The sequence below is a fragment of the Coregonus clupeaformis genome, chromosome 17 (genome assembly GCF_020615455.1).
Source record: "Coregonus clupeaformis isolate EN_2021a chromosome 17, ASM2061545v1, whole genome shotgun sequence".
NCBI lineage: Eukaryota > Metazoa > Chordata > Actinopteri > Salmoniformes > Salmonidae > Coregonus > Coregonus clupeaformis.
The window spans coordinates 34,039,272-34,067,105 of NC_059208.1; the positions used below are offsets into that span (position 1 = coordinate 34,039,272).

At 44.4% G+C, this 27,834-nt stretch overlaps 2 protein-coding genes across 3 annotated transcripts in view; one reads left to right on the forward strand and one right to left on the reverse strand.

The window, feature by feature from the left end:
* Positions 1-27,834, reverse strand: part of LOC121586284 (histone-lysine N-methyltransferase 2B) — a 69,342-nt gene continuing 41,508 nt past the window's right edge. For both annotated transcript variants that reach the window (XM_041902870.1, XM_041902869.1), the window contains exons 23-37: positions 15,562-15,696; positions 15,049-15,207; positions 14,726-14,843; positions 9,691-9,769; positions 9,244-9,407; positions 8,847-9,005; positions 6,140-8,588; positions 5,871-5,978; positions 3,910-4,043; positions 3,645-3,776; positions 1,862-2,114; positions 1,501-1,614; positions 1,222-1,305; positions 965-1,094; positions 1-557 (exon numbers count right to left, since the gene is read on the reverse strand). In XM_041902870.1, coding sequence (XP_041758804.1) covers positions 282-557; positions 965-1,094; positions 1,222-1,305; positions 1,501-1,614; positions 1,862-2,114; positions 3,645-3,776; positions 3,910-4,043; positions 5,871-5,978; positions 6,140-8,588; positions 8,847-9,005; positions 9,244-9,407; positions 9,691-9,769; positions 14,726-14,843; positions 15,049-15,207; positions 15,562-15,696 — 4,494 coding nt within the window. In that variant the 3' untranslated portion in view covers positions 1-281. The remainder of the gene's footprint in view (positions 558-964; positions 1,095-1,221; positions 1,306-1,500; positions 1,615-1,861; positions 2,115-3,644; positions 3,777-3,909; positions 4,044-5,870; positions 5,979-6,139; positions 8,589-8,846; positions 9,006-9,243; positions 9,408-9,690; positions 9,770-14,725; positions 14,844-15,048; positions 15,208-15,561; positions 15,697-27,834) is intronic.
* Positions 25,830-27,695, forward strand: LOC121540393 (E3 SUMO-protein ligase ZBED1-like). The gene is made up of 3 exons (XM_041849236.2): positions 25,830-26,158; positions 26,684-27,312; positions 27,397-27,695. The coding sequence occupies exons 1-3, from the start codon at positions 25,873-25,875 to the stop codon at positions 27,520-27,522; spliced, it is 1,041 nt and encodes a 346-aa protein (XP_041705170.2). The 5' UTR covers positions 25,830-25,872; the 3' UTR covers positions 27,523-27,695.

Sequence of the window (27,834 nt, forward strand, 5' to 3'; positions counted from 1 at the left end):
TGTAGTGCTGGGGCAAAAAACAAAACGTGCACCAAGGACCCCAGGACCGAGTTTGGGAAACCCTGCTTTTGGATAGAACCCCAAAATGTCTTTAAATTAAAATGCGTCATATCAGTCAGTCTTTAAATTAAACTAACTACGGAGTAGGAGGCTCCAATTCATCAGTACTTATTGGCAACCCAACTCCTATGGCCATATCATTGCATTTCCCATGGTCTCCTGGTCTCTCCATCTCCTTCTATGAATTCAAGTACTCCAAAGTGGTGTGTTTGGTTGGTCTTCTAGTTGAGGAAGCGGCGGCAGCGCCTGGCGGCACAGTTACAGTGCAGCTTGCTGCCGTCATCCTCGATGGGGAACTTGTAGTCATAGGTGAGCTCCTCGCCGCGGTAGATCTTACGCAGGGCGAAGATGACAATGTGCTTGTGGCTGTCCACGAGGATGACACGTGAATAGCAGTTGGGCTCGCACGAGTGGTTGATGAAACGGGCGGCGTTGCCGTGCATGGTGGCGTCAACCACATCAAAGTCATCAATGCGGAACATGTAACAGCCGATGCCCTGACGAGGAGATAAGAGGGTTTTAGAAGCCAAAGATAATATTTAATTAAAAACCCAAAGGGGAAATGTTTGCACCAGCTATAAAAACACCAATAAATATACTATAAATACACAAAAGACACACACTATAAGCCGCACATCATGAATACATGTAAAAAATCTAAGCGTGCAGATTAAACTGTATTATCGCAAATGGTAAAAATATATTTAGTTATTGAATGAAATTTGATGCATTGCTGTATTTTTTGCATTGTTTTATTTTCTGAAACAAGATGCATTGCTGTATTTTTTTGCATTGTATTTTCTGAAATTAGATGGATTGCTGTATTTTTTGCATTGCTGTATTTTCCTAAATGAGATGCATTGCTGATGAGACCTTGATCACTCCATTGATTTTGTTGACCAACCTTGCTGTCATAGTATTTCTCTTTCTTGTCTGTGAGAACAGCACGGATGACGTTGCCTGCGTACTCGATCACCATCTCCCCTGCCTCAATGTTCCTCTTGCAGAACAGACCACGTCCGTGAATTTCAGACCTAGGATAAGGAAAAGATCAAAGAAAGAGTGAAAGAGAAAAATAGTAAGTATGAAGTATTTTACCCTAAAAAACAAAGTAATCATAATAGTAATAATATGAATAGTATAATATTCTTTCTTATTTACCTGTAAACCCCTACTGCTTCCTTGGAGGTCTTCTCCAGGTGTCTGAAGCGCATAGCCATGGGAAGCTCTGTGCTTGTGGCTCGTCTATTAGATAGGAACATGGAGAATACAGTAGGTTAGAACTTATTTCACTCAGAAAAAACCGAACAATAATAAAGATACACCATAAATAATAATATAATATGCCATTTAGCAGACGCTTTTATCCAAAGCGACTTACAGTCATGTGTGCATAAATTTTTACGTATTAACTCAATGGTAATTGTGGAGTTGTCTAACCTAGTGGATTTCAGTGGGACATCGTCATCCTCCTCGTCACATGGCGTCGACATGATGTCAGGCAGCTGTCTGTGTTGAGATGCCAAGAAGTTGAACATGTCGAAGGTTGACTTCCTGTGAGGGAACAGAGGCAGAGAGGGAATTTGTTATAGCTGCAGTCATTTCATCTTCTAAATGCAGGAGATGTAGGATTCAGGCTACAACATTCAGATTCAATGACTTTACAAATCTGACAGTAAGCTTAAAAATGAAAATAACCTCTACATTCAATTAAGGGATACAATTATGGCGATCTTATGGCGAGATGACTCGGTCCTCAACATGCCTATTTTAACCACAGACATCAGTGCTTGGTTCTTACCGCGAGTAGACCTCGGCGCGGGCACAGCCGCTGGGGTTGATGGGCAGCTCGTCGTCGGGGGTGTCGTAGCGGTGGAAGCGAAAGCGATGTTGTTTACACCCGGCGGCGCCCTGCAGCTGCTCCAGTAGGAAGATGACAGCGTCGTGGAGCAGGCCCAGAACCCGCGCCCCGCTCACTCCTCCAAGGGGCAAAGCCTTCAAATGGAACCCTGCTCGGGCCTCCAGGACGCCGTCAGTCACCGCTCGCCACGCCACTGAGGGAGGGAGAGGCAAGAAAGAAAAAAAAAGGATATGAATAACAAAGTAAAGAAATTATACTACACTGGGTCAGTTTACTGGACTCAGATTAAGCCTAGTCTGGGACTTAAAAGCCAGTACCAACAGATTCTGCATAGAGAACACTTTTATATAGAAATAGGAATAGCTATACAGTGCCTTGCAAAAGTATTCATCCTCTTTGGCATTTTTCCTATTTTGTTGCACTACAACCTGTAATTTAAATTGATTTTTATTTGGATTTCATGTCATGTACATACACAAAATAGTCCAAATTGGTGAAGTGAAAATATATATTTTTTTCTTCTAAGAATTCTACAAAATAAATAACGGAAAAGTGGTGTGTGCATATGTATTCACCCCCTTTGCTATGAAGCCCCTAAATAAGATCTGGTGCAACCAATTACCTTCAGAAGTCTCATAATTAGTTAGATTGCACACAGGTGGACTTTAAGTGTCACATGATCTGTCACATGATCTCAGTATATATACACCTGTTCTGAAAGGCCCCAGAGTCTGCAACACCACTAAGCAAGGGGCACCACCAAGCAAGCGGCCCCATGAAGACCAAGGAGCTCTCCAAGCAGGTCAGGGACAAAGTTGTGGAGAAGTACAGATCAGGGTTGAGTTATAAAAAAATATCAGAAACTTGGAACATCCCACGGAGCACCATTAAATCCATTATGAAAAAATTGAAAGAATATGGCACCACAACAAACCTGCCAAGAGAGGGCCGCCCACCAAAACTCACAGACCAGGCAAGGAGGGCATTAATCAGAGAGGCAACAAAGAGACCAAAGATAACCCTGAAGGAGCTGCAAAGCACCACAGCGGAGATTGGAGTATCTGTCCATAGGACCACTTTAAGCCGTACACTCCACAGAGCTGGGCTTTACGGAAGAGTTGGCAGAAAAAAGCCAGAGATTTGAGACTGGGACGGAGGTTCACCTTCCAGCAGGACAATGACCCTAAGCATACTGCTAAAGCAACACTCGAGCGGTTTAAGGGGAAACATTTAAATGTCTTGGAATGGCCTAGTCAAAGCCCAGACCTCAATCCAATTGAGAATCTGTGGTATGACTTAAAGATTGCTTTACACCAGCGGAACCCATCCAACTTTGAAGGAGCTGGAGCAGTTTTGCCTTGAAGAATGGGCAAAAATCTCAGTGGCTACATGTGCCAAGCTTATAGAGACATACCCCAAGAGACTTGCAGCTGTAATTGCTACAAAAGATGGCTCTACAAAGTATTGACTTTGGGGGGGTGAATAGTTATGCAAGCTCAAGTTCAGTTTTTTTGTCTTATTTGTTGTTTGTTTCACAAATAAAATTGTGCATCTTCAAAGTGGTAGGCATGCTGTGTAAATCAGATGATACAACCCCCCCCAAAATCCATTTTAATTCCAGGTTCTAAGGCAACAAAATAGGAAAAATGCCAAGGGGGTTGAATACTTCCGCAAGCCACTGTATCTACAACTACTGTTTCTGTAGTTAGGCTGAGATTCTTACCCTCTATGCTGTCTGCCTGTACATGGAAGCCATCATCGCTGGTGATCTCAAAGCGCAGGTGGGGCTGGTTCCTGTTGGCGAACCTTGTCTTGTCCTGTTTAGGTGGCGACATGTCGTCGTCTGAGCTAAAACCTGAGCGGTTTGAAGTGTGTTAAGAATAGGAAGGTTAAGTCAGATTTTTTTTCATCAGAAATTATAAATATCATTCATAACAACAGACTTCAAATATGGGTTTTGGTTGAATAAAAAAAAGAGGATTGCCCACCTGAGTAGGGACCCCAGTCAGAGAGATCTCCATGGCGCGCACTGACCCACACGTGGGTTTTCCCATGGATGTTGCTGCTACTCTGAGTGGTGCTGCTGCTGGGTGGACGCTCCATCTGAGGTATGGGAGGTGGTCTATAGGACAGAACACAGACATGGTGTTATATTAATTAATTAAAACTAAGCTGTAATAGAGTTTAGATATTGCTGTGCTACTGAAAGCTTCTATGGAAAGGGGTGCTCATCTGGGTTAAGTCGTTCCAAAAAAGAAATGTGATGGTGGACTGACTGTATTAATAAAAGAGCACCTATGTACCCTTATGGGTCATGGTGGAGACAAAAAGATCAGCTAGGCTAATCCGTTCCCTCATTTTTTCATTTAGTTCCCTTAATATAAAAAGTAATTCCCTCAATTTTATTAAGACATTCCCTTAATTTATGAATTTGTTCGCTCAATCATGTAATTGTCCTCTGAATCGGCATTCTGTCGCACTCTGCACCCCTTTCCCAGAAATCCAGAAACTTGCTGCTGTGTGTGTGTTTACATGTGTGCGTGCGTGACTAATTTAGTTGGTAGCTAGGCATCTTGCTCGCTATAGCTGTATAGCGACTTAGCCAACCAGGCACAGATAGAGCCAGAGCCGCTTTAAACCATCTACGTTCATAACTAAAACTGATAGCTATTTGCTTTGTTGCGATGACAGTACGTTCACCTGGATATTAGCCAATTGTCAAGCTAGGATAGGTAGCTAACGAACTCCGCCGGAGTATAGACAGGCTATAGAACAGCTAATATCATAGAGCAGATCCAGACGGAATTCCTGCCTAGTGCAGGGATGAGAGCACATCATTGCACCTGTTAACACCGAAGCCTCTTGGAAATGATGCACAATAAATTCACATTACTTTCCCTTCTGCCTTTGATGATTCACATGCACAATTGTTAACAATCATAAACACATCCAAGCGCTTGGCTGGTGCCATGTTTTACTGGACGTATAGCCCTAACTATATGCATGAGGCCGGTAAAACACTGGGTCGCAGGGATGAGAGGCGCGCAAAATGGACAATGTTCATGTTGTCCAAGTGGCATGAATCTGAGTTTGCACAAAGTGTATTTGGTTTGCATCATTCAGTTATGACTGCTAGCGAGGCTCCTCATTTTTCAGGCTATTGAAATTACTTTGCCTAATTAAGGGGTTTTGCATGCTATTATTTGCCCTTATGATTCGTATGCATATGAAAACATTGAAACTGGAAATAAGCTGTTGAATGGTCAGCGATCATCACCATGTGAAGCATGTAATTAACTAAATAGAATTACATTTAGGCTGCAATTATGTTATCGGCCAAGTGGGAATGGGACTGTGGTAGGCCTACATAAGGTGAATGCCATTCTTATAAGCCTAGAGATAGGCTACACAAATCCTCAAGGAGTCAGGAGTAGCTTATCATTTGAACGATCATTTATAAAGTCAGCCATGGTTCTGAAAGGGGAGTAAAAAGTCAGTAAGAGTGAGGTTATCAACAACATATTCAAACAACAAAAAATCTTTGAAACAAGTATTTCGCTGCACTTGCTATTACATCTGCAAATCTGTGTACGCGACTAATAAACTTTGATTTGATTTATTTCAAGCCCAGATTGAAGAAGAATTCAATGAACTCTGATCAATCCATGATAAGGACATCTGCTCGAATCTGCAGGGGAGAACCAAGGGAAAAAATTAATAAATTAAGGGAATGGATTAATAGAATTGAGGGAGCGGCTTTTTATATTCAGGGGGGGAAAATTATATTGAGGGAATGGATTAGCCTGGGTGTTGTTCTTTTTCTTCACCATGACCACTAAGGCGCTCCGTACCTATGCATCATACAATTATTTTTGGGATTTAAAATTAACCTTGCAGTGTGTATTTGTGGCATCCATCTTGCTATGGTCGTGTTTGAGAAGAAACTAACCTGATCTTCTCAGGTTCTGGTGGTGAGATGACCTTGAGCTCAACTTTCTCCTGGTCCAGATCCAGCACATCTTTCATTGTTGGGGCTTTGATACGAACGCCACTATTTCTGTGTGAGGAAAACAACAGTGGCTTTTAGTCTGTAAAAATCTATCAATCAATATCTTCGTTGTCCCAATTGGAAAATGTGTAGTGCAGTCAGGGTTACAAGATTAAAAGTAAAATAATAAATAATACATCTCATATTGTACATATGGTACTCTGCCTTACCTGCTGCCATCTAGGTCATCCAGGTCACAAGAGGGCGACTGCGGCAGGAAATCAGTCTTGCATTTCTTCTTGCCGGGACGCTCAGCGACGGAGGACACTCTCTTGACGCGGACCTGGGACTGGGAGTGGGACTCGGGTACAGTGGCTGGCTCGTGGCGGAGCATCTGTCCAGGAGCGGCTGAGATGGCTACAGGGGACTGGAGCTTGTTGAAGAAGGGCTGGACCTGGAACTGGGATGGGCTCAGGTGGGACGGGCTCACCCTGAGGATATTAGGCCGTATCCGAGTGGGCTCGCGATGAGTAGCCATGGCTCTGTCTAAAATAGCTTGGGCCTGGTTGCCGGGCACAGAGACGCACTTGACCCTCACTGGTTCACTCGTCACGGGCATGGCTTGGACCAGCACTCGCCCATCATGCAAACTCTGTGGGGCCCTGATCAGGAGATTGGTGTTGCTTGCTGGTGTGGTGTTATTTCTGTTAGAGATGGTGGTTGGTGTGGTGGTGTTGTTTCTGTTACTGGTGATGAGATGTGAACTATGGAAGACGGCTGTCCGTGGTGAGGGTGTTGACGTAGAGGGTACGACCACCACCTGTGGAACTGCGCGCGGCAGGGCACCACTGCTGTGGATCATCTTGGCGATCTGGCTGATGCGGCTGTAGGAAGGGGAGCTGGTGCTGACCGTCTGGAAGGTGTTGGTATTTGGATCTTTCATCAGAATCTGACCTTGACGGTTGACTAGCAGAACCTGAGGGGACGGGGCTGAGTTGGAGGCACCAGACAGAATAGTGGCCGTCAGCTGCTGCTGAGCTTCTTGTCTAGGGGTGGCCAGGCGGATAGCGATAGCTCTGCCCCTAGTGGCACCTGTCTGTAAGGGTATTGAGTTCATGCCGTTTATTACAAACTGGGTCGGGAAGGTGGTGGAGGGGACTGTCCTTGGAACGGTTCGAACAGCGATGGGTGGGGAAGAGGAGGCTACATTCAGAGGCAGAGCAGGTCCAGAGGGTAGGGTCACCCTGATGACTTTCTTCTGCGTTGGTGTGGGTTTAGGTTGAATAGTTTTCATGCTCACAGGACTAGGGCGTTGCATGACTTTGATGGTTTTTACAGGAGGTGATTTTTGGTTTGGTTTGGGTTCCGGCTCGAAGTCTGGGTCTCCCATCTCGTCATCCACTCCAACGAGAGAATCTGTAGAGGAGCCAGAGCTGTCACTATCGCTGTCATCAAGAGCTGCTTTTTTATTATTAGCCAGGTACACTCTGGTGCCGTCGTCAGCCGAAACAAAATGGCCACTACTGGGGTCCAGAAGAACCTCATTCTGGGATTCAGTTTGGTCAGAGTCCATCAGAACCTCCTCTTCAATAGACATGTCATTATTTGGGTCAAAGGTTTCAAACACTTGTTGACTGTCAGCCCCCTGAGCTTCCCCACTCTTCCCCTCTTCGTGAGTTTCTTCCTGATCGCCGGTAGCCTCACTCGAGTCACTCTCAGAGCCGTTATCTGCTCCATCAAGCTGTGCGATGGACTGAGACGTAGGTGGTGGTGGGGGGAGAGGGAGACCTGCCTGCCCTGAGTCCTTGGAGGCTTCACACACCACCACCGTACGAGAGAACTTCAAGTAGTGATCCATGTCTTCGTCTGAGGAACCATTCTCCAGATCATCTTTAGAGGCCATGGCTTTAGTTAATACTGGGGCCTTGTTGTTGGCATCCATGTTGTCCCTACCCTGAGTCTGGCTCTGGGTCTCCTCCTCTAGTGCCTCCTCTTCCATATCTCCTCCACCTGTCTGGGACCCTCCACAGTGAAGCGCCACATTCTCGTTCAGCAAGGCCTCGTCAAACTCCAGCTTGGCGTTTAGCACCGAGGCCACCGCCACGTCTGCGTCTGCCACATCAAATGTTGTGAAGGGCAAGTCCTGATCCGACATCAGGGGGCTGACGTCTGTGTCTTCCTCCATGTTATTTGCTGTCAATGTGATTCCGTTTGAGGGCGCCTCCACTGCTTTCTCTGGCTCGGATGAAGCTAAAAAGTATTGTGGCACCTCAGCAGACACTGGAGTTCTGATTTTGAATGGCTGTCTGATCCTGGAGGAGTGGCGGAAGGCCAAAGGGAGGTTGGAGGGAGGGCTGCCGGCGGCGCCAGGCCGCAGGGAGAGAGGAGAGGTAAGACTGGAGAGGGACAAGGGAGGGGAGCCCCAGCTGGAGGAGCCAGCACAAGGTCGTACTCGCCGATGGGAACTCAGGAGGTTTTCGCTGGTTCTGGGAGGGGAGCTGAAGGGGAGGGACCTGGGGTGGAGGGTGCCCCCTGAACGGAGCATCATTGGTCCCGCGAGGCTGTCGGTGGGGGAGGAGGAGTCCCCTGAGTGGCAGCTCAGAGACAGGCGACGCGGCCGGCGGGTATCGTCCAGGTCTCTGAGAGTCAAGATGTGGTGGGATTTGGACATGGCACTCCCTAGAGAGAAGAGGATCACCAGTCAGTGTCATGGTGGAAGAGTGATATTAACATTATACATTGAGGTCATTTAGCAAACTCTTATCCTAAGCGACTTACAGTCAAGTGCATTCAATTTAAGGTAGCTAGGTAAGACAACATATTAAATAAAAACTTTCCTCAATAAAGCGGAGATATTTAGCTGTTAACTGACCTAGATATTAAACTGATATAAACTGGTATTGATATCAAACTTAATGTCTAAGGGAGCGGTGTTACCTGGGGAGGGAAGAGGTCGAGATGTTCCTCCTGCTGGTCTCCTGGTTTGTGAATAACCTGGGGTTTTGGCCCCAGGCTCCTGTTTCAGGGGAGACGAGGTGGTGCTGGGAGATACATCAATGGGCGGAGGACTCATCACAGCCTCTGTAATCTCCATTTCTGGTCAAGGAACAAAAAAGGAGCATTATTAACTTTGAAGAGTCCACTTTGAGAATTAGTAGATTGTCCCCTTTGAATAGGAAATATTGAACGATCCTCATGTACTTAAGTTGTTATACTTATCCATTTATTTCAATAGAAAATAAAGAAATATAAAATATGGGACATCAAGGTTATCCATTGAAGTGCTCCACCCTACTCCAAGATAGGGGCAGGTTAGGTGTATGGGTTTGCTGACCTTTGTAGTAGCTGGGGCTGTGGGCTATGGTTTGGTTCTCCTCCTGGTCCCACCACAGTGGTTCCCCTGGCTTCTCTGGGAGTGGAGAACACACCTCTGTCACCTTACAGGTGTACTTACAGCGCCGCCGAGGGTCCACTGTGCTCCAGTACAGCCGAGAGCACCTGAACGGAGGAAGGGAGGGAGGGAAGGGAAGGAGAAGAGGGAAAAGGTGAGTAAAGTAAAATATATAAAACAACCCAATATTTTAAAATGAACTCGAGGGAAGTTATCAAACAAAGTAACTCAGGAGTTTTATATTACCATTCTCATAAATCTTATATTAACAGTATATTAAACAAGACAATGACAACCCTGATTACATTATTCACAAATTGACTATTCAAAACAACAGGAATCAAAATGGATGCTGTCGATGTCTAGTCACGTGGATTATTGGTCACTTACTGATAGCCCACAGGACACAACCTCGCTCCATTGGCTGATAGTTCAGTCAGCACACCCAGCCTGTTGATCTGCAGAGAGCCTGGATATAGAAGGAGACAGATGGATGGTTTCAAAGGGTTTCACAAATAAAAAGGGGAATGATGGTTGGCGGTAATATAAATTAAATCCCTTACTGGCAATACTTTTAAAGCATATGGGTCACACCATCCAAATCAAAAGCAGGGAGCGCATTGACATTGTCACAAATGGCACCCTATTCCCCAATGTAGTGCACTACTTTTGACCAGAGCCCGGGGCTCGTTAATCCTTTACACTCGTACCCGTATACGGGTTGAAAATGGCAGATTTGGACACTGATATGTTCCTAAATTGGAACGCAGTGGCTGTACAGTAACATGCTATACATGACGTCAGAGCTCAGGGTCTCCGCTTCACAGCTCTGTATGGGTTTTGACTGACAGCCGTTCTGAATTTGAGCACTGCGCACGACGAGAGGTTTTGCAAATGTTTTTTTGTTTGAGTGAGAGAACTGCTGTAAATTAAGAGGACTTTGTATTTTGAATGATGAGACGTAGAGGATTATAATAAATACCAGTTTTATGTCATACAAGCAAGTCCAAATGTGCTCTTCACATTTCCATATAAAACTCATGTCATATACAGTGTCAACGTTTACGATCACTATGTTTGATGTACAGTTACAAGATGACATGGCTTCATGCCCTGGGTTGTCCTTAACAGAATGAGCCTGTTTGTTGTATTGTGAAGAACATTTGCCACGGACCATGCATCTGAATGCACTCATGACTCCTTTCTATGCACACAAAAGTTACGATCTGCTTCTCTGAATTGCCTTGTGAAAGCCTAACACTAAGATCTAGCATGTCATGTTCGTAATAGAACAAGCTTTTATATGATGCCCACCTGACCCAGATTACAATGGACCGTTTTTGGATTGCATAAACAGTAATTGTGTGATGGCGGGAATGCAGGGCTGTGTTCCAAACAAAACAACTACAAGTGTGCTTGCTCTAGTTCCTCAAAAGGCATAGCTAGGAGAGCTCAAAAAAGCACCTTATAGTTGAAGACTCTTCTTTGAGTCATAAAAGTGCCTTGAATTTACTAAGGAACTGTGTACACTTTGGAGAGGTGTGGCCACTTGGAGACACCAGTTTGACCTCTCACTCAAACCCTTTGCATTTTTTTGGGGTCTTATGTTGAATCTAGGGATGGGCGGTATACCGGTATGAATGTGAATACCAGTATGACGTTGTGCCATGATATGGATTTTGCCATATCGTGCATATCATGATAAATTAATGTATGAAATAAGGCGTTTTTGTTTCGTTCAAAATTTCTGTTGAGTGATACAGCCTAGTGGGCTAGTTCAAATTGTTTATTTTACTAGAAACATAGCCTTTTTTAGCAAAGAAAAAAGCTAGAAGCATGGACGTTACACGCAATCTGCCTGCCAATCAGAGTCAACAAACATGCGCAACTGCAGAGTAAGCGAACATTTAGTGAAGTAAACTCCTTTCGTTAGCAAAAGTGTCCGAAAATAACGATATTGAGGTTGATTTGCAAGATGACGAAGAATTGGTTGGAAAAAAGGGGGCCTCCTCTGTCGTTTGGAACTGGTTTGGCTTTAAGATATCCGACCTCGGCCAACACACAGTACTGTGTACGTTGTGTAGACGCATTGTGCTAGCCAAAAGGTCGAAACACCAGCAATCTTTTTCACCACCTGAAAATCCTGCATGTTCGCGAATATGAAGAATCTACCAGAATGCGTGCAACAAACACCCGGAGCAGCAGAGCAAGTCACAAGACATCTTCAAGCCAGACCCGCACTCAGCTGTCACTCATTACATTTACATTTTAGTCATTTAGCAGACGCTCTTATCCAGAGCGACTTACAGTTTGTGAGTGCATACATTATTTTTTTTATTTTTCATACTGGCCCCCCGTGGGAATCGAACCCACAACCCTGCCGTTGCAAACGCCATGCTCTACCAACTGAGCTACATCCCTGCCGGCCATTCCCTCCCCTACCCTGGACAACGCTGGGCCAATTGTGCGCCGCCCCATGGGTCTCCCGGTCGCGGCCGGCTACGACAGAGCCTGGATTCGAACCAGGATCTCTAGTGGCACAGCTAGCACTGCGATGCAGTTCCTTAGACCACTGCGCCACTCGGTGCCCAAGGCGTCATTCGTTAGTGGTACTCTCTACGACAAGAAGAGCAAGAAGTGGAATGCGATAACGAGTGCAATTACGTATCACATAGCGAAAGACATGGAACCAATTCAAACTGTGGAGAAAGACTGTTTCAGAAAGTTGATTTGAGGTCTAGACCCAAGATACGAGATCCCGAGCCGCAAATACTTCAGCAAAACATGTCTGCCAGAACTCTATACAGAATGTCGGGACAGAGTTGCCAACGAAATCTGTAACGCTGAATTATTCTCTACCACTGCCGATTTATGGTCAAGCCGGACCACAGAGCCATACATTAGCCTCATGATTCATTACATTGACGACAACTGGAAGCTGCAAAGCAAATGCCTTCAGACCTCTTATTTCCCAGATGACCACACCTGACAAATAATTGCAGCTGGGCTGAGGGAGGCACTTTCATGCTGGGGCTTGAAAGAGTCACGTCAAGTATGTATGACTACCGACAGCGGATCGAACATGGTCAAAGCATTGGAGCTGAACAAATGGACAAGACTAGGGTGTTTCGGACACAGGCTACACATTGCTATTGGTAAGTTTCAATGTCCAAAACACATAGAGCTAGGTAGAAAAATAATGTAACTTTAAAAAAAACATAAAATGCAGAATAACTATTGTATTCCTTATCTCCTCTGTTTAAAGTTAGAGCTGACTACACTGCCTGATCCTTCTTATACGTTAAGCCGGATATATACAGCTATGCAAATCTAGAATATTTGTAATTTGTAAATGTGTGCAATATCCAAACATTACATGGATTACAGTGCTTTTATTTATAATTGATACATTAGCCTATGGTTTCAATATATGAATCAGTTGTTTGTAAATCTATAGATGGATTAAATTTGTAATCATGTCCAGTGTCCATGCTGTAAATTGTTGTAATTACAGCAGATGCTATGTTATTTCTATTGAATAATTGTGATTCATATGTCATTATTTTTCACCTTTTTATTTTGCAGAGAGGAGTGTCCAAAACAAACCTCGGGTTTCCTGGGCCACAGGAGTGTGCAAGAAAGTGGTCAGCACATTTTCCTATAGTTGGAAGAAGCAGAAGGCCCTGACAAGTGCACAGGATAAACTGAGCCTGGCCCTCCACAAGCTCATCACGGAATCCCTGACAAGGTGGGGATCTTGACTGCAGATGATGGAAAGAGTCCTGGAGCAGGAAAAGGCCATCACACAAGTCCTGGCAGCAGGCAAAATAACACGTGACCTTGCACCCTCCTGGCAAGACATTGAGGTCTTTGAATCTATCACGGCAGCACTTAAGCCCCTCCAGGATTTCACAGATGCCCTGTCAGGAGAGACATACGTGAGTGTGTCCTATCCGAAGCCGGTCCTCCATTTGTTCAAGACGGAGGTTCTCAAATCAAATGAGGGCGAAGCCAAACTGACCGGAGAGATTAAGATGAGGGTCCTCAATTAACTGAATGACGAATACACCGACCCTGAAACAGATGAGCTGCTCACCATGGCTACCTTTCTGTACCCAAGGTTCAAGACCACCTACATGACCACTGAGAAGCTGGTGGAGGTGAAGGTGAGAGCTGCCTCCGAGACAGAAGCCCTCCTGGTAGGGAACACAGCCGTGGGAGACTTCTCTTTTGAAGAGGACCAGAGTGAGAGAGAGAAAGAAGCTACCACTGCTCCACAATCAGCAAAGAAGTCCAAGAAGAGCCTTGCGAGCTTCTTTAAGAAAACCAGTAGTGTACCTGCGTTAAGAACCCAGAGACAGGTCATCAAGCAATGGCTGGACAGCTACACTCTGATGATGGCAGCAGACACTGAGGCTGATCCTTTGGAGTGGTGGCAAGTTCACGCATCCAACTTCCCACAATTTAGTTGTCTGACAAATAAATACTTATGCATCCCTGCCACAATGCGCCCTCTGAGAGAGCATTTAGCACTGGGGGCAATGTGGTCACATGTCACAGGGCAACTTTGAAGCCAGAAACTGTCAATAGGCTGGTGTTCCTGGCAAGGAACTTGTGAAGATGGAGGCAGTGAATTGTTACATGCTGAACTGAGAAACATACAGACTGTCTGGTTAATGCTTGAAGTTAATTTGAAAAGGTTTACAACTTGAATTTATAATGACCAGTGTTATATGAAAAAAGGCTGCACTTCTTATAATTGGCAGGGAAAGGTTTACATCCTGAGTACTTTAAATATTTGTTCATAAAATGTTACTGCATATTTATTTAACTCATATACCTTTGTTTATGTTTCATGTTTGCACAGGTTTACCACAGAAGTAAAACAAATAATACTTTTTAAAATGTGCAATGCCCCCTTTCTGTTTCTATAAGGTTAAAAGCAATATTTAGTAATTTATTAACTTTAAATTAAAATTTTTACAGTATATCGTGATATATCGTTATCTTCCGGACAGTGGAAAATATCGTGAAATGAATTTTTGTTCATATCGCCCACCCCTAGTTGAATCTACCCCACATTTTTCAAGAATATTCTTATTAAGTTACTGAATGTATCCATAGTATTTTCAGATTTCGTTATCAACAAATGCAGCGAAAAGTACAGTAAATGTAAAATGCACATAAAATCAACAGTGTAATGTTTGGTGAACTGCTGTGTCCTCACCTTTAGTCTAATAATTTCCCCATAATATCCAAACTGTTCCCTTTTAATTGCTACCATGGTAATGCATTTCCATATTTCTTCAGTAAAAAATATTTATTTTTAACCCTATCCATATAGGCCAATTCCCACAAGTGTAAAGGGTTAAAAGTAGTGCACTCCATAGGGAATAGGGTGCCATTGGGGATGTACCATACTCACCGATGGTCATATTTATAGACTCTGGCTCCAGGCCAGTCAGAAACTTCCTACGGAGGCTGATCCCTTCGAAGTCCACGTAGACCCGCCGGAGAACATCGAACCCATTCCCAGACACCATCTGGAGAGGAGGGGAAAAAGGAGCGTAAATCCTGAGACGTAGGTGTTTGTGTCCTGAGACATAACATATGCCCTAATGCTACACAATAAGTTTGAATGCTGCTGACCACAGTGAAAGTGGTGGTGCTCACGGTTGGAAAGATAACTATATGTTTGTTTCTCTCTGTGTGTGTGTGTGCCTCATTAGCCCATATATAAAGGTTCACCTTCTCACTGACAAGGTCGCGGTGCCTGGAGCAGAAGACCTTCCTGTCCTCCTGGAAGACACAGTTGCGGGCGCGGGCGCACATGAAGTGGTAGTTACTCTGGCAAGACGAGAGACAGCAGCCCACCGTCGCCCCCGCCTGGCCACAACGCTCACAGCGCTGTAGGGAAGAAAGGTGGAACGAGTGGAAGGAGAGGAAAGAAAACAGAGAATGATAAAAACGCAGACTTGCAAATTCTCTTATTGGAACAATAAAGTTGATGTTATCTTATGACAATGTTACAAACGGGCAACTGCACACTTATGCCTGAATACAAAGCCTATTGGGTAAGGATGTACTGCAGCTTTGGTATGTGGGAGGTGTCCCAAATGTCACCCTATTTCCTACATTGTTCACTATGGGCCCTGGTCAAAAATAGTGCACTATATAGGACCCTGGTCGAAAGTAGTGCAGTTTATAGTGAACAGGGTGCCATTTGAGATGCAACTATGGTGAAGTTCTATGCATTCCTACCATGTAGCGCCCCCTGGAGACAGCACTGTGTACTTGGAGCAGAGCTCCGTTGTCTTCGTACACCTCAGCAGACCACAGGCAGCAGTTAACGTGGGCCCACTCGTTCTGCCCCAGGTACAGCAGTCTGCCCGCATCCTACAATAAAGACAAGGACATTCAGATTTAGAGTGGACCCGAGACAACATTCTGGGTTGTCTGAATAGCTGGTAATACCATTACTGTGGGAATGATGTACTACAGCAGTGTTTCACAACTCTGGTCCTTGAGTACCCCCAAACAGAATACATTTTTGTTGTAGCTGCATAGAAGACACATAATTCAACTAGTCAAGTGCTTGATGATTAGTTGACTAGTTTAAATGTGTTCCCTTTCAGTCTGTCAACTTCAGTACAACATACTATGGGGGAGTTGAACTCTCGCAACTTTGGTTTAAGGATCCACAATCACACCTAACAAGGCCAATGAATCGGCGTCTCGCTGGAAGCCCCTCCTTCCACAGGTTTTAAGCGCGAGACTGATTCATTCTTTCAATTATTCCGCTCTTCACCTTGGTGTGTACACAAACATTTCATGCTACTAAAATAAAAAAATTGGTACACGAGACCGTCTTATGTTGTGCCAACTAAACTGTCCCTTAGTGGTAGAGCGTGCTCACCCCCTGGACATTGTGCGCTGAAGTTTGTATGGTTCTCAAAAGTTTCCCAATCACAAACAATTAGTTATTCTTCAGATTCCTTGGCCTGCCTATAGCAATACGTAAGATAGCTAACGAGACCGAAACGAAAAAAGCCAAGAAGCCAGGTTCAGGACCATGCCCCAATTAATTAAAATATACTAATGTTTGGACACACCTACTCATTCAAGGGTTTTTCTTTATTTTTACTATTTTCTATATTATAAAATAATAGTGAAGACATCAAAACTATGAAATAACATGGAATCAAGTAGTAACCAAAAAAGTGTTAAACAAATAAAAATATATTTTATATTTCAGATTCTTCAAATAGCCACCCTTTGCACACTCTTGGCATTCTCTCAACCAGCTTCATGAGGAATGCTTTTCCAACAGTCTTGAAGGAGTTCCCACATATGCTGAGCACTTGTTGGCTGCTTTTCCTTCACTCTGCGGTCCAACTCATCCCAAACCATCTCAAATTAGGTTGAAGTCGGGTGATTGTGGAGGCCAGGTCATCTGATGCAGCACTCCATCACTCTCCTTCTTGGTCAAATAGCCCTTGCACAGCCTGGAGGTGTGTTTTGGGTCATTGTCCTGTTGAAAAACAAATGATAGTCCCACTAAGCGCAAACCAGATGGGATGGCGTATCGCTGCAGAATGCTGTGGTAGCCATGCTGGTTAAGTGTGCCTTGAATTCTAAATAAATCACAGACAGTGTCACCAGCAAAGCACCCCCACACCATCACACCTCCATGCGTCATGGTGGGAACCACACATGTGGAGATCATCCGTTCACCTACTCTGTGTCTCACAAAGACACGGCAGTTGGGACCAAAAATCTCAAATGTGGACTTATCAGACCAAAATACAGATTTCTACCGGTCTAATGTCCATTGCTTGTGTTTCTTGGCCCAAGCAAGTCTCTTCTTATTATTGGTGTCCTTTAGTAGTGGTTTCTTTGTAGCAATTCCTCTGAACAGTTGATGTTGAGATGTATCTGTTACATGAACTCAGAATCATTTATTTGGGGTGCAATTTCTGACACTGGTAACTCTAATGAACTTATCCTCTGGAGCAGAGGTAACGCTGGGTCTTCCTTTCCTGTGGCGGTCCTCATGAGAGCCAGTTTCATCATAGCGCTTGATGGTTTTTGCGACTGCACTTGAAGAAACTTTCAAAGTTCTTGACATTTTCCGGATTGACTGAACTTCATGTCTTAAAGTAATGATGGACTGTTGTTTCTCTTTGCTTATTTGAGCTGTTCTTGCCATAATATGGACTTGGTATTTTACCAAATAGGGCTATCTTCTGTATACCCCCCCTACCTTGTCACAACACAACTGATTGGCTCAAAACGCATTAAGAAGGAAATAAATGTTTAACAAGGCACACCTGTTAACTGAAATGCATATGTAGGAACTCTTTCAAGACTGTTGGAAAAGCATTCTAGGTGAAGCAGGTTGAGAGAATGCCAAGAGTGTGCAAAGCTGTCATCAAGGCAAAGGGTGGCTACTTTGAAGAATCTCAAATGTAAAATAGATTTAGATTTGTTTAACACTTTTTTGGTTACTACATGATTCCATATGTGTTATTTCATAGTTTTGATGTCTTCACTATTATTTTACAATGTAGAAAATAGTAAAAATAAAGAAAAACCCTGGAATGAGTAGGAGTGTCCAAACCTTTGACTGGTACTGTATGTCTCAGCGCATGCTCAGGCTGCCCTCACTTGAATCAGTTTGTGTGCGAGATTAAGAGACGGCTGGCACTGTTCCCCTACTAGTCCGCGGCGCAGGTTCTCTTGACAATCGTGTAGCATTCTTTAAAGGGCTTGGTGTTTCCGATAATGACTTCCTCTCCCAGGTGCCTGTACCTCAGCTGAGTCGGAGTTAGGGGACGCGGAGAGGGATTGGGTCGTTTGGTTACGGCCAAACAGGGTGCTACGTCAGCCATTGCCCACTGTGTAGGGCTGGGCGATATATTGAATTATACTGACCAAAAATATAAACATGTAAAGTGTTGGTCCCATGTTTCATGAGCTGAACTAAAAGATCCCAGAAATGTTCCATACAGACAAAAAGCTTATTTCTATCAACTTTTGTACACAAATTTGTTTACATCCCTGTTAGTGAGCATTTCAACTGTACTGGGCAGATGGCGTTGTGTGGCAAGCGATTTGCGAACAGAGTGCCCCATGGTGGCGGTGGGGTTATGGTATGGGCAGGCATAAGCTACGGACAACGAACACAATTGCATTTTAAAATTGATAGTAATTTGAATGCACAGAGATACCGTGATAAGATCTTGAGGCCCATTGTCGTGCCATTCATCCGCCGCCATCACCTCATGTTTCAGCATGATAACGCACAGCCCCATGTCGCAAAGATTTGTACACAATTCCTGGAAGCTGAAAATTTCCCAGTTCTTCCATGGCCTGCATACTCAGACATGTCACCCATTGAGCATGTTTGGGATGCTCTGGATCGACATGTACAACAGTGTGTTCCAGTTCCTACCAATATCCAGCAACTTCGCACAGCCATTGAAGAGGAGTGGGACAACATTCCACAGGACACAATCAACAGCCTGATCAACTCTATGCGAAGGAGATGTGTAGCGCTGCATGAGGCAAATGGTGGTCACAGCAGATACTAACTGGTTTTCTGATCCACGCCCGTACCTTTTTTTTTAAGGTGTCTGTGACCAACAGATGCATATCTATATTCCCAGTCATGTGAAATCCATAGATTAGGGTCTAATAAATGTATTTCAATTGACTGATTTCCTTATGAACTGTAACTCAGTAAAAATCTTTGAAATTGTTGCATGTTGCATTTATATTTTTGTTCAGTGTATTTTGATAAAATAATTACATTATTAGTGGGTCTTATGGTTTTGGAAAGCTTATACAGTGAGGGAAAAAAGTATTTGATCCCCTGCTGATTTTGTATGTTTGCCCACTGACAAAGAAATGATCAGTCTATAATTTTAATGGTAGGTTTATTTGAACAGTGAGAGACAGAAAAACAACAACAAAATCCAGAAAAACGAATGTCAAAAATGTTATAAATTGATTTGCAATAAGTATTTGACCCCCTCTCAATCAGAAAGATTTCTGGCTCCCAGGTGTCTTTTATACAGGTAACGAGCTGAGATTAGAAGCACACTCTTAAAGGGAGTGCTCCTAATCTCAGTTTGTTATCTGTATAAAAGACACCTGTCCACAGAAGCAATCAATCAATCAGATTCCAAACTCTCCACCATGGCCAAGACCAAAGAGCTCTCCAAGGATGTCAGGGACAAGATTGTAGACCTACACAAGGCTGGAATGGGCTACAAGACCATCGCCAAGCAGCTTGGTGAGAAGGTGACAACAGTTGGTGCGATTATTCGCAAATGGAAGAAACACAAAAAGAACTGTCAGTCTCCCTCAGCCTGGTGCTCCATGCAAGATCTCACCTCGTGGAGTTGCAATGATCCCCCAAAAAATCGAGCTCTTTGGCATCAACTCAACTCGCCGTGTTTGGAGGAGGAGGAATGCTGCCTATGACCCCAAGAACACCATCCCCACCGTCAAACACGGAGGTGGAAACATTATGCTTTGGGGGTGTTTTTCTGCTAAGGGGACAGGACAACTTCACCGCATCAAAGGGACGATGGACGGGGCCATGTACCGTCAAATCTTGGGTGAGAACCTCCTTCCCTTAGCCAGGGCATTGAAAATGGGTCGTGGATGGGTATTCCAGCATGACAATGACCCAAAACAAACGGCCAAGGCAACAAAGGAGTGGCTCAAGAAGAAGCACATTAAGGTCCTGGAGTGGCCTAGCCAGTCTACAGACCTTAATCCCATAGAAAATCTGTGGAGGGAGCTGAAGGTTTGAGTTGCCAAACGTCAGCCTCGAAACCTTAATGACTTGGAGAAGATCTGCAAAGAGTGGAACAAAATTCCTCTTGAGATGTGTGCAAACCTGGTGGCCAACTACAAGAAACGTCTGACCTCTGATCGCCAACAAGGGTTTTGCCACCAACTACTAAGTCATGTTTTGCAGAGGGGTCAAATACGTATTTCCCTCATTAAAATGCAAATCAATTTATAAAATGTTTGACATGCGTTTTTCTGGATTTTTTTGTTGTTATTCTGTCTCTCACTGTTCAAATAAACCTACCATTAAAATTAGACTGATAATTTCTTTGTCAGTGGGCAAACGTACAAAATCAGCAGGGGATCAAATATTTTTTTCCCCTCACTGTATTTAGCCTAGGTATAATTTCACAAGCCTTGAATTCATTCGATTATTGCCGACTGTTTGAAATGCAGTTTATTTGACCTTTAAAATTGTACAACAAAGCTTATTTAGAGAAAACATTAAACAAATCTAGATGTATATCATGAATCGCCCATAAATTAAAAAAACATTTGATATGATTTTTATGTCATATCGCCCAGCCCTACCCGTGTCCTTAAGGGACCGGGTTTCATCCAGGCTAAACAGTCTTACGGAAGCACAACTTAGTTTGGAAGCTTGTCCATTTTTAAAACCCCCTCTGTTATCCCACGTTCCTTAGTGTTCACGGGGTTCAAGGGGTATATCAAACTCCCAGGTTGAGAGTAATAAATTGGGCGATTCGCTCTCAGTCCACAAGGGGGCACTCACCCATAGGTGGCTCACTACTGGGATTCATTGCTGACTCCTGCCTGTAGCTCACTAGTCCCTATGAGGTGCTTAGTGATACAGGTTATGGGTTCTATAGGCGATTGGTTGTATACCTGTGAATTAAATTACGAATCGCCCCTGTCTTACCACAGAAGGGGTCCGTTTTTCAGAACCGTCTGTCCCTTTTCCAGCTGGGTTACAATGTGCTGTAGCACCGGTACCTATGACTGCTGGGTATGATAACCTTCATGATAGCAGTTTTCTACTGGGTAAATGTTTAATGCGTGCTGTCCAGTGTTGGGTGCTAGCCGGTTACCGGGGCGCATCTTACTGTCTAAACCGACTGAGGCTCATTGTGACAGAAGTACCCCGAAGGGGCACTGCAAATCGGGGTACTTCACTGATTACTGGATCCCCCGAACCCAGAGTGGACCGGGCTTCAAGCAAACCTTGGCACATAAACAGTTGTGACAACCCAAAGTTCCACAGTGTTCACAGGTGTCAAAAGTGTTGAGTCTCCCACGTGTGGGTACAATGAAAAGTGTCCCTTCTCCACATTCAGACACGTGGTGGTGGAGAGTGGTGGAAAGGGAAAAATAACCAATATCTCCCAGTCCACAATGTGGTGTCCTGCCCCTTCAGATGGCACTTGACGGATGCTCACTGTCGGCTCCAACCAATGGCGTGCATGCGCAGTATTGCTCTGGATCATGCAAACAATTTGTTGTGCGTCCCCCACCCTTCAGCGACATCAAAACGTTGACTGTTTTGGAGGCCTCAGTGCCCGTTTTGAGGGAGGGAATATCCTCCTGTTTCCAGACGCGGCAATACGATTTCTATGTCGGATCGAGGTGATAGCCTACGAGTTTTTGGTCCTCCCGTTCGGCTTGTCCTTCTCGCCACAAATCTTTTGATGTAGCGCTTCTGGATCTGAAGATCCTCCTCTAAAAAACCTCCCTGCTCATAGCTTTGGCTAAACGTGTTGGGGACCTTCAAGCGTTATCCATGCACACTTCCCGCACCCAGTCTCTCCCGGGCGACTAAGGTGACATTGCGTCCAAATGCAGCGTTTGCCCACAAAAGTCATGGCTATAACCTGCAGGTCCTTAGCTTTGAGCTATTTCCCTTTTTGCCTGCTCCTTTTGCTTCTGAAGAGCAACAGAGGTTACATGCCACGTGCGAGCTATAATCACGTACATTGAACGGACCCAGGATATCCAGTTACGGTGCCTTCAGAAAGTATTCATACCCCCAGCCTGAATTCAAAATGGATTATATCAAATAACAAATCTTACCCAGCTAGACACAATACCCCCATTACGACAAAGTGAAAATGTTTAAAAAAAAATTGCAAATTTATTGAAAAGTCAAAACTTTGTAGAAGCACCTTTGTTGCTGATTATAGCTGTGAGTCTTTTGGGGTAAGTCTAAGAGCTTTCCACACCTGTATTGTGCAACATATTCCCATTATTCTTCAAAATTCTTCAAGCTCGGTCAAATTGGTTTTTGATCATTGCTAGACCATTTATAGGTCTTGCCATAGATTTTAGGTCAAAACTAACTCGCCACTGAGGAACATTCAATGTCTCCTTGGTAAGCAACTCCAGTGTAGATTTGGCCTTGTGTTTTAGGTTATTGTCCTGCTGAAAGGTGAATTCATCTTGCAGTGTCTGGTGGTAAGCAGACTGAAACAGGTTTTCCTCTAGGATTTTGCCTGTGCTTAGCTTCATTCAGTTTATTTTTCAACCTGAAAAACTCCCCAGTCCTTAACGAGTACAAGCATACCCATAACATGATGCAGCCATCACTATATCCTTGAAAATATGGAGAGTGGTACTCAGTAATGTGTTGTATTTGATTTGCCCCAAACATAACACTGTGTTCAGGACAAAAAGTTAATTTCTTTGCCACATTTTTTTTTTACTTTAGTGCCTTGCTGCAAACAGGATGCATGTGGAAAAGCTCATGGGGTGTGAATAGGGCTGTTGCAGTGACCGTATTACCGCCACACCGGCGGTCACGAGTCATGAAGGCAGTCAAATTCCACGTGACCGTTTAGTCACGGTAATTAGGCTTCTCCAAGCTCTGATGCTGCTGCTGGTCATTAGTAGCCTACCAAACTTGCTAACTGCCTGGTACTCAGCACTCTAGTGTCCATCTAATCACTCTGACATCAATGCAAATGTAATCGAAAATCTAATCAAACACTTAATGATAATGAGAGCCCATGAGTTCATGTTGCGCAACATTTCTATAGGCTATGCAATTGCTTGAGAAAACAGAGTGATGGCCTCTACTAAAATGAGGAGGATCCCATCAGCTTTCTATAGGCTAGGTTCAACTTTCTTAATATTAAGCACATTGCTTATATTTACAACAGGAGTATAGCCTACCTAGCTGGCATGAAAATGAACTACGGGAAAAGTGTCCGCCATTCGCTATTTAAGTGCATAGATTACATGTATTTTTTCCCACTGCCCGTTTCGATACAGGTGCAGGATAATGGTCCATTCTAAATCAAAACAAATTTCACACATATCTTATTTAGTATATGTAAAGACAAGATTAAATCAAGAATAGTCTGATGGGTGACAATATTAGCCTATGACTTGTGAATTATACACTGCTAAAAAAAATAAAGGGAACACTAAAATAACACATCCTAGATCTGAATGAATGAAATAATCTTAAATACTTTTTTCTTTACATAGTTGTATGTGCTGACAACAAAATCACACAAAAATTATCAATGGAAATCAAATTTATCAACCCATGGAGGTCTGGATTTGGAGTCACCCTCAAAATTAAAGTGGAAAACCACACTACAGGCTGATCCAACTTTGATGTAATGTCCTTAAAACAAGTCAAAATGAGGCTCAGTAGTGTGTGTGGCCTCCACGTGCCTGTATGACCTCCCTACAACGCCTGGGCATGCTCCTGATGAGGTGGCGGATGGTCTACTGAGGGATCTCCTCCCAGACCTGGACTAAAGCATCCGCCAACTCCTGGACAGTCTGTGGTGCAACGTGGCGTTGGTGGATGGAGCGAGACATGATGTCCCAGATGTGCTCAATTGGATTCAGGTCTGGGGAACGGGCGGGCCAGTCCATAGCATCAATGCCTTCCTCTTGCAGGAACTGCTGACACACTCCAGCCACATGAGGTCTAGCATTGTCTTGCATTAGGAGGAACCCAGGGCCAACCACACCAGCATATGGTCTCACAAGGGGTCTGAGGATCTCATCTCGGTACCTAATGGCAGTCAGGCTACCTCTGGCGAGCACATTTCTTTGGCCCCCCAAAGAAATGCCACCCACACCATGACTGACCCACCGCCAAACCGGTCATGCTGGAGGATGTTGCAGGCAGCAGAACGTTCTCCACGGCGTCTCCAGACTCTGTCACATGTGCTCAGTGTGAACCTGCTTTCATCTGTGAAGAGCACAGGGCGCCGGTGGCGAATTTGCCAATCTTCGTGTTCTCTGGCAAATGCCAAACGTCCTGCATGGTGTTGGGCTGTAAGCACAACCCCCACCTGTGGACCTCGGGCCCTCATACCACCCTCATGGAGTCTGTTTCTGACCATTTGAGCAGACACATGCACATTTATGGCCTGCTGGAGGTCATTTTGCAGGATTCTGGCAGTGCTCCTCCTGCTCCTCCTTGCACAAAGGCGGAGGTAGCAGTCCTGCTGCTGGGTTGTTGCCCTCCTACGGCCTCCTCCACATCTCCTGATGTACTGGCCTGTCTCCTGGTAGCGCCTCCATGCTCTGGACACTACGCTGACAGACACAGCAAACCTTCTTGCCACAGCTCGCATTGATGTGCCATCCTGGATGAGCTGCACTACCTGAGCCACTTGTGTGGGTTGTAGACTCCATCTCATGCTACCACTAGAGTGAAAGCACCGCCAGCATTCAAAAGTGACCAAAACATCAGCCAGGAAGCATAGGAACTGAGAAGTGGTCTGTGGTCACCACCTGCAAAACCAGTCCTTTATTGGGGGTGTCTTGCTAATTGCCTATAATTTCCACCTGTTGTCTATTCCATTTGCACAACAGCATGTGAAATGTATTGTCAATCAGTGTTGCTTCCTAAGTGGACAGTTTGATTTCACAGAAGTGTGATTGACTTGGAGTTACATTGTGTTGTTTAAGTGTTCCCTTTATTTTTTTGAGCAGTGTATATTATCACTTGTGAATGACGCCCAGCATAAGAAACAATGCCTTTTCTTTTGCACTTTTTCAAATCATAGTCGCACACCTCATGTAGCCTTGCCCATTAGGGCTGAACGATTAATTGCATTCGCGATAATATCGCGATTTGACTGAACGCGATTTTCTAATCGCAACGTGCGCGATTTGAGGTGGTCACGTGACGCGACTTTTCATGCTGTCCAGCGCAATGGCCTCTTGCTCGACGGAACAGTCAGAAACTGACACAGCTGATACTTTAATATCGAAGAGGAACAGCACGTCGGTGGTGTGGAACTATTTTGGTTTTAAAAAAGAAGATGCTGAGCAGCATCAGGTGTTGTGCAGAGCATGCCGTGCTCCGATTGCTACTTCACGGGGTAACACTACAAACCTGTTTCAGCACTTAAAAAATACCACAAATCAATGCATGACAGTTGTATGACCAAAATGCCGAGCATCAGTGCGCGAGACAAGCCAAATACCTCAAGACAGGGATCACTGACAGAAATGTTCGAAAGTGTCACTCCGTATGAACGTAATTCAAAACGGCACGGAGAAATCACTCGGACAATAACCGAGTTCATAGCCAAAGATATGATGCCTCTCAGCACGGTAACCAAGCCTGGGTTCATGGCATTAATACATACGCTTGATAAACGTTACAGTATACCCTCCCGCACATACTTCAGTCAGACTGCCATACCGGAGCTGTACAAAAAGTGCAAAGAGAAAGTCGCCGCGGAACTTAAAACGGTGGAGTTTTTTGCTAGCACTACTGATATGTGGTCAAGCCGCACAGCTGAGCCGTACCAGAGTCTTACAGTCCATTTTATTGATGAAGATTTCAACCTCCGAGCTCGCTGCCTACAAACTACCTACTTCCCAGACGATCACACAGGGGAAAATATTGCAGCCGGCCTGAGAGAAGGGCTTGTCAGCTGGGATCTCCACGAGGAGAATCACGTCTGCATCACGACGGACAACGCGTCGAATATGGTGCTTGCTGCGCGGCTTAATGAATGGACGAGGCTCCAATGTTTTGGCCACAGATTACATCTTGCCATTGGTAAGTTATCGTGTGTGTGTGTGTGTGTGTGTGTGTGTGTGTGTGTGTGTGTGTGTGTGTGTGTGTGTGTGTGTGTGTGTGTGTGTGTGTGTGTGTGTGTGTGTGTGCGCGAGTGAAGAGAGAGAGATGCGTCGATTAGTAAAGCTGAATATACAAATATATATAAATGATATTATATAAATCGGATGGGATTAAATAAATTCATACTTCCACTCCTTTTCTAATATGTAAATTCATTTTACTTGCTTATATCATATGTCTGTCTGTGGTGGAATGCCCACCTGCATTTTTTTTTCTTTTCTTGTTTTTGTTTTTTACATGTTTTTTTAGTGTTTATGAGAGAGAGAGAGAGAAAAGAGAGAGAGAATTGACATGCAAATAAAGACCCTTTGAATTGAGAGAGAGAGAGAGGATGTGTTGTGGATGTGTGTATTTCAGAATTACAGCTAATTTGAGTGTGTAATAGTGAGAGCCTTGTATCAAAACTCAAATTGTGTGTAATACACTACTTTTTATTTCTTTTAGAAAATGCACTCAAAGATGACAGAGTGTCAAGGGCAACAGCACTGTGCAGGAAGCTGGTGGGGCACTTTTCCCACAGTTGGAAGAAGAAAGCAGCCCTGACGGAGGCACAGAGAGAGCTCAAACTCCCTGAGCACAACCTCATAACGGAGTGCCCAACAAGATGGGGTTCTAAAGAAATGATGATTGCCAGAGTGCTTGAACAGGCCAAAGCCATTTCTCAGGTATTGTCTGGAGATCGATATGCACGCTCCCTTATCCCAACCTGGCAGGATATTGACGTGTTGGAGTCGATTCACAAGGCACTGCATCCTCTACTGGAGTTTACTGATGCTCTTTCTGGAGAGGAGTATGTAAGCATCTCCTACCTCAAGCCAGTTCTCCACCTTTTTGCCACATCAGTCCTGGCTGAAGATGCTGAGGACACTGACCTGACTAAATCAATAAAAACCAAAGTCCTAGCATACCTCAATAACAAATATGGAGACCCAAACATCCAGGAGCTTTTGGATGTTGCCTGTTTCCTGGACCCTAGGTTCAAAATACAGTACATCAGTACAGACAACATCCCTGCTATCAAGACTCGTCTGAAGACAGAGATAGTAGACTTGGCACAACGTACATATCATTGGGTAAATAATTATGTATTTCACAAAAACAAAAATTTTCTGTAAAATCTAACTGGAAAACTAATGGCTGTTGTTTTCATCTAATAGGAGAAGAGGTCTCGTACTGAAACTGTTCAGATGCCTCAAAGTGCACAGTCCTTGGGGGAAAAGACGAAGAGGTCTCTTGGCAGTTTTTTTTCAAGACCAGTTCAGCCTCTCCTTCTTTGCCTGTAAATCTTGAAGATGTCGCAGAGGCAGAGATAAACAATTACCTGATGACTCCTACCATTGATGGAGAAGATGATCCATTGGCTTGGTGGAGGGTGCACAAGATCAGCTACCCACAGTTGTGCACCATGGCACGCAAGTATCTTTGTGTACCTGCTACAAGCGCTCCCTCAGAGCGTCTTTTTTAGCACAGGAGGGAATATTGTGACTTGCACTCGCTCATCCTTGAAGCCAGAAAAGTCAATATTCTGGTTTTCTTAGCAAAAAACCTGTGAGCCACTGAGAACAGAACTGTTGGATAAGTATGGCTGGCAGTGC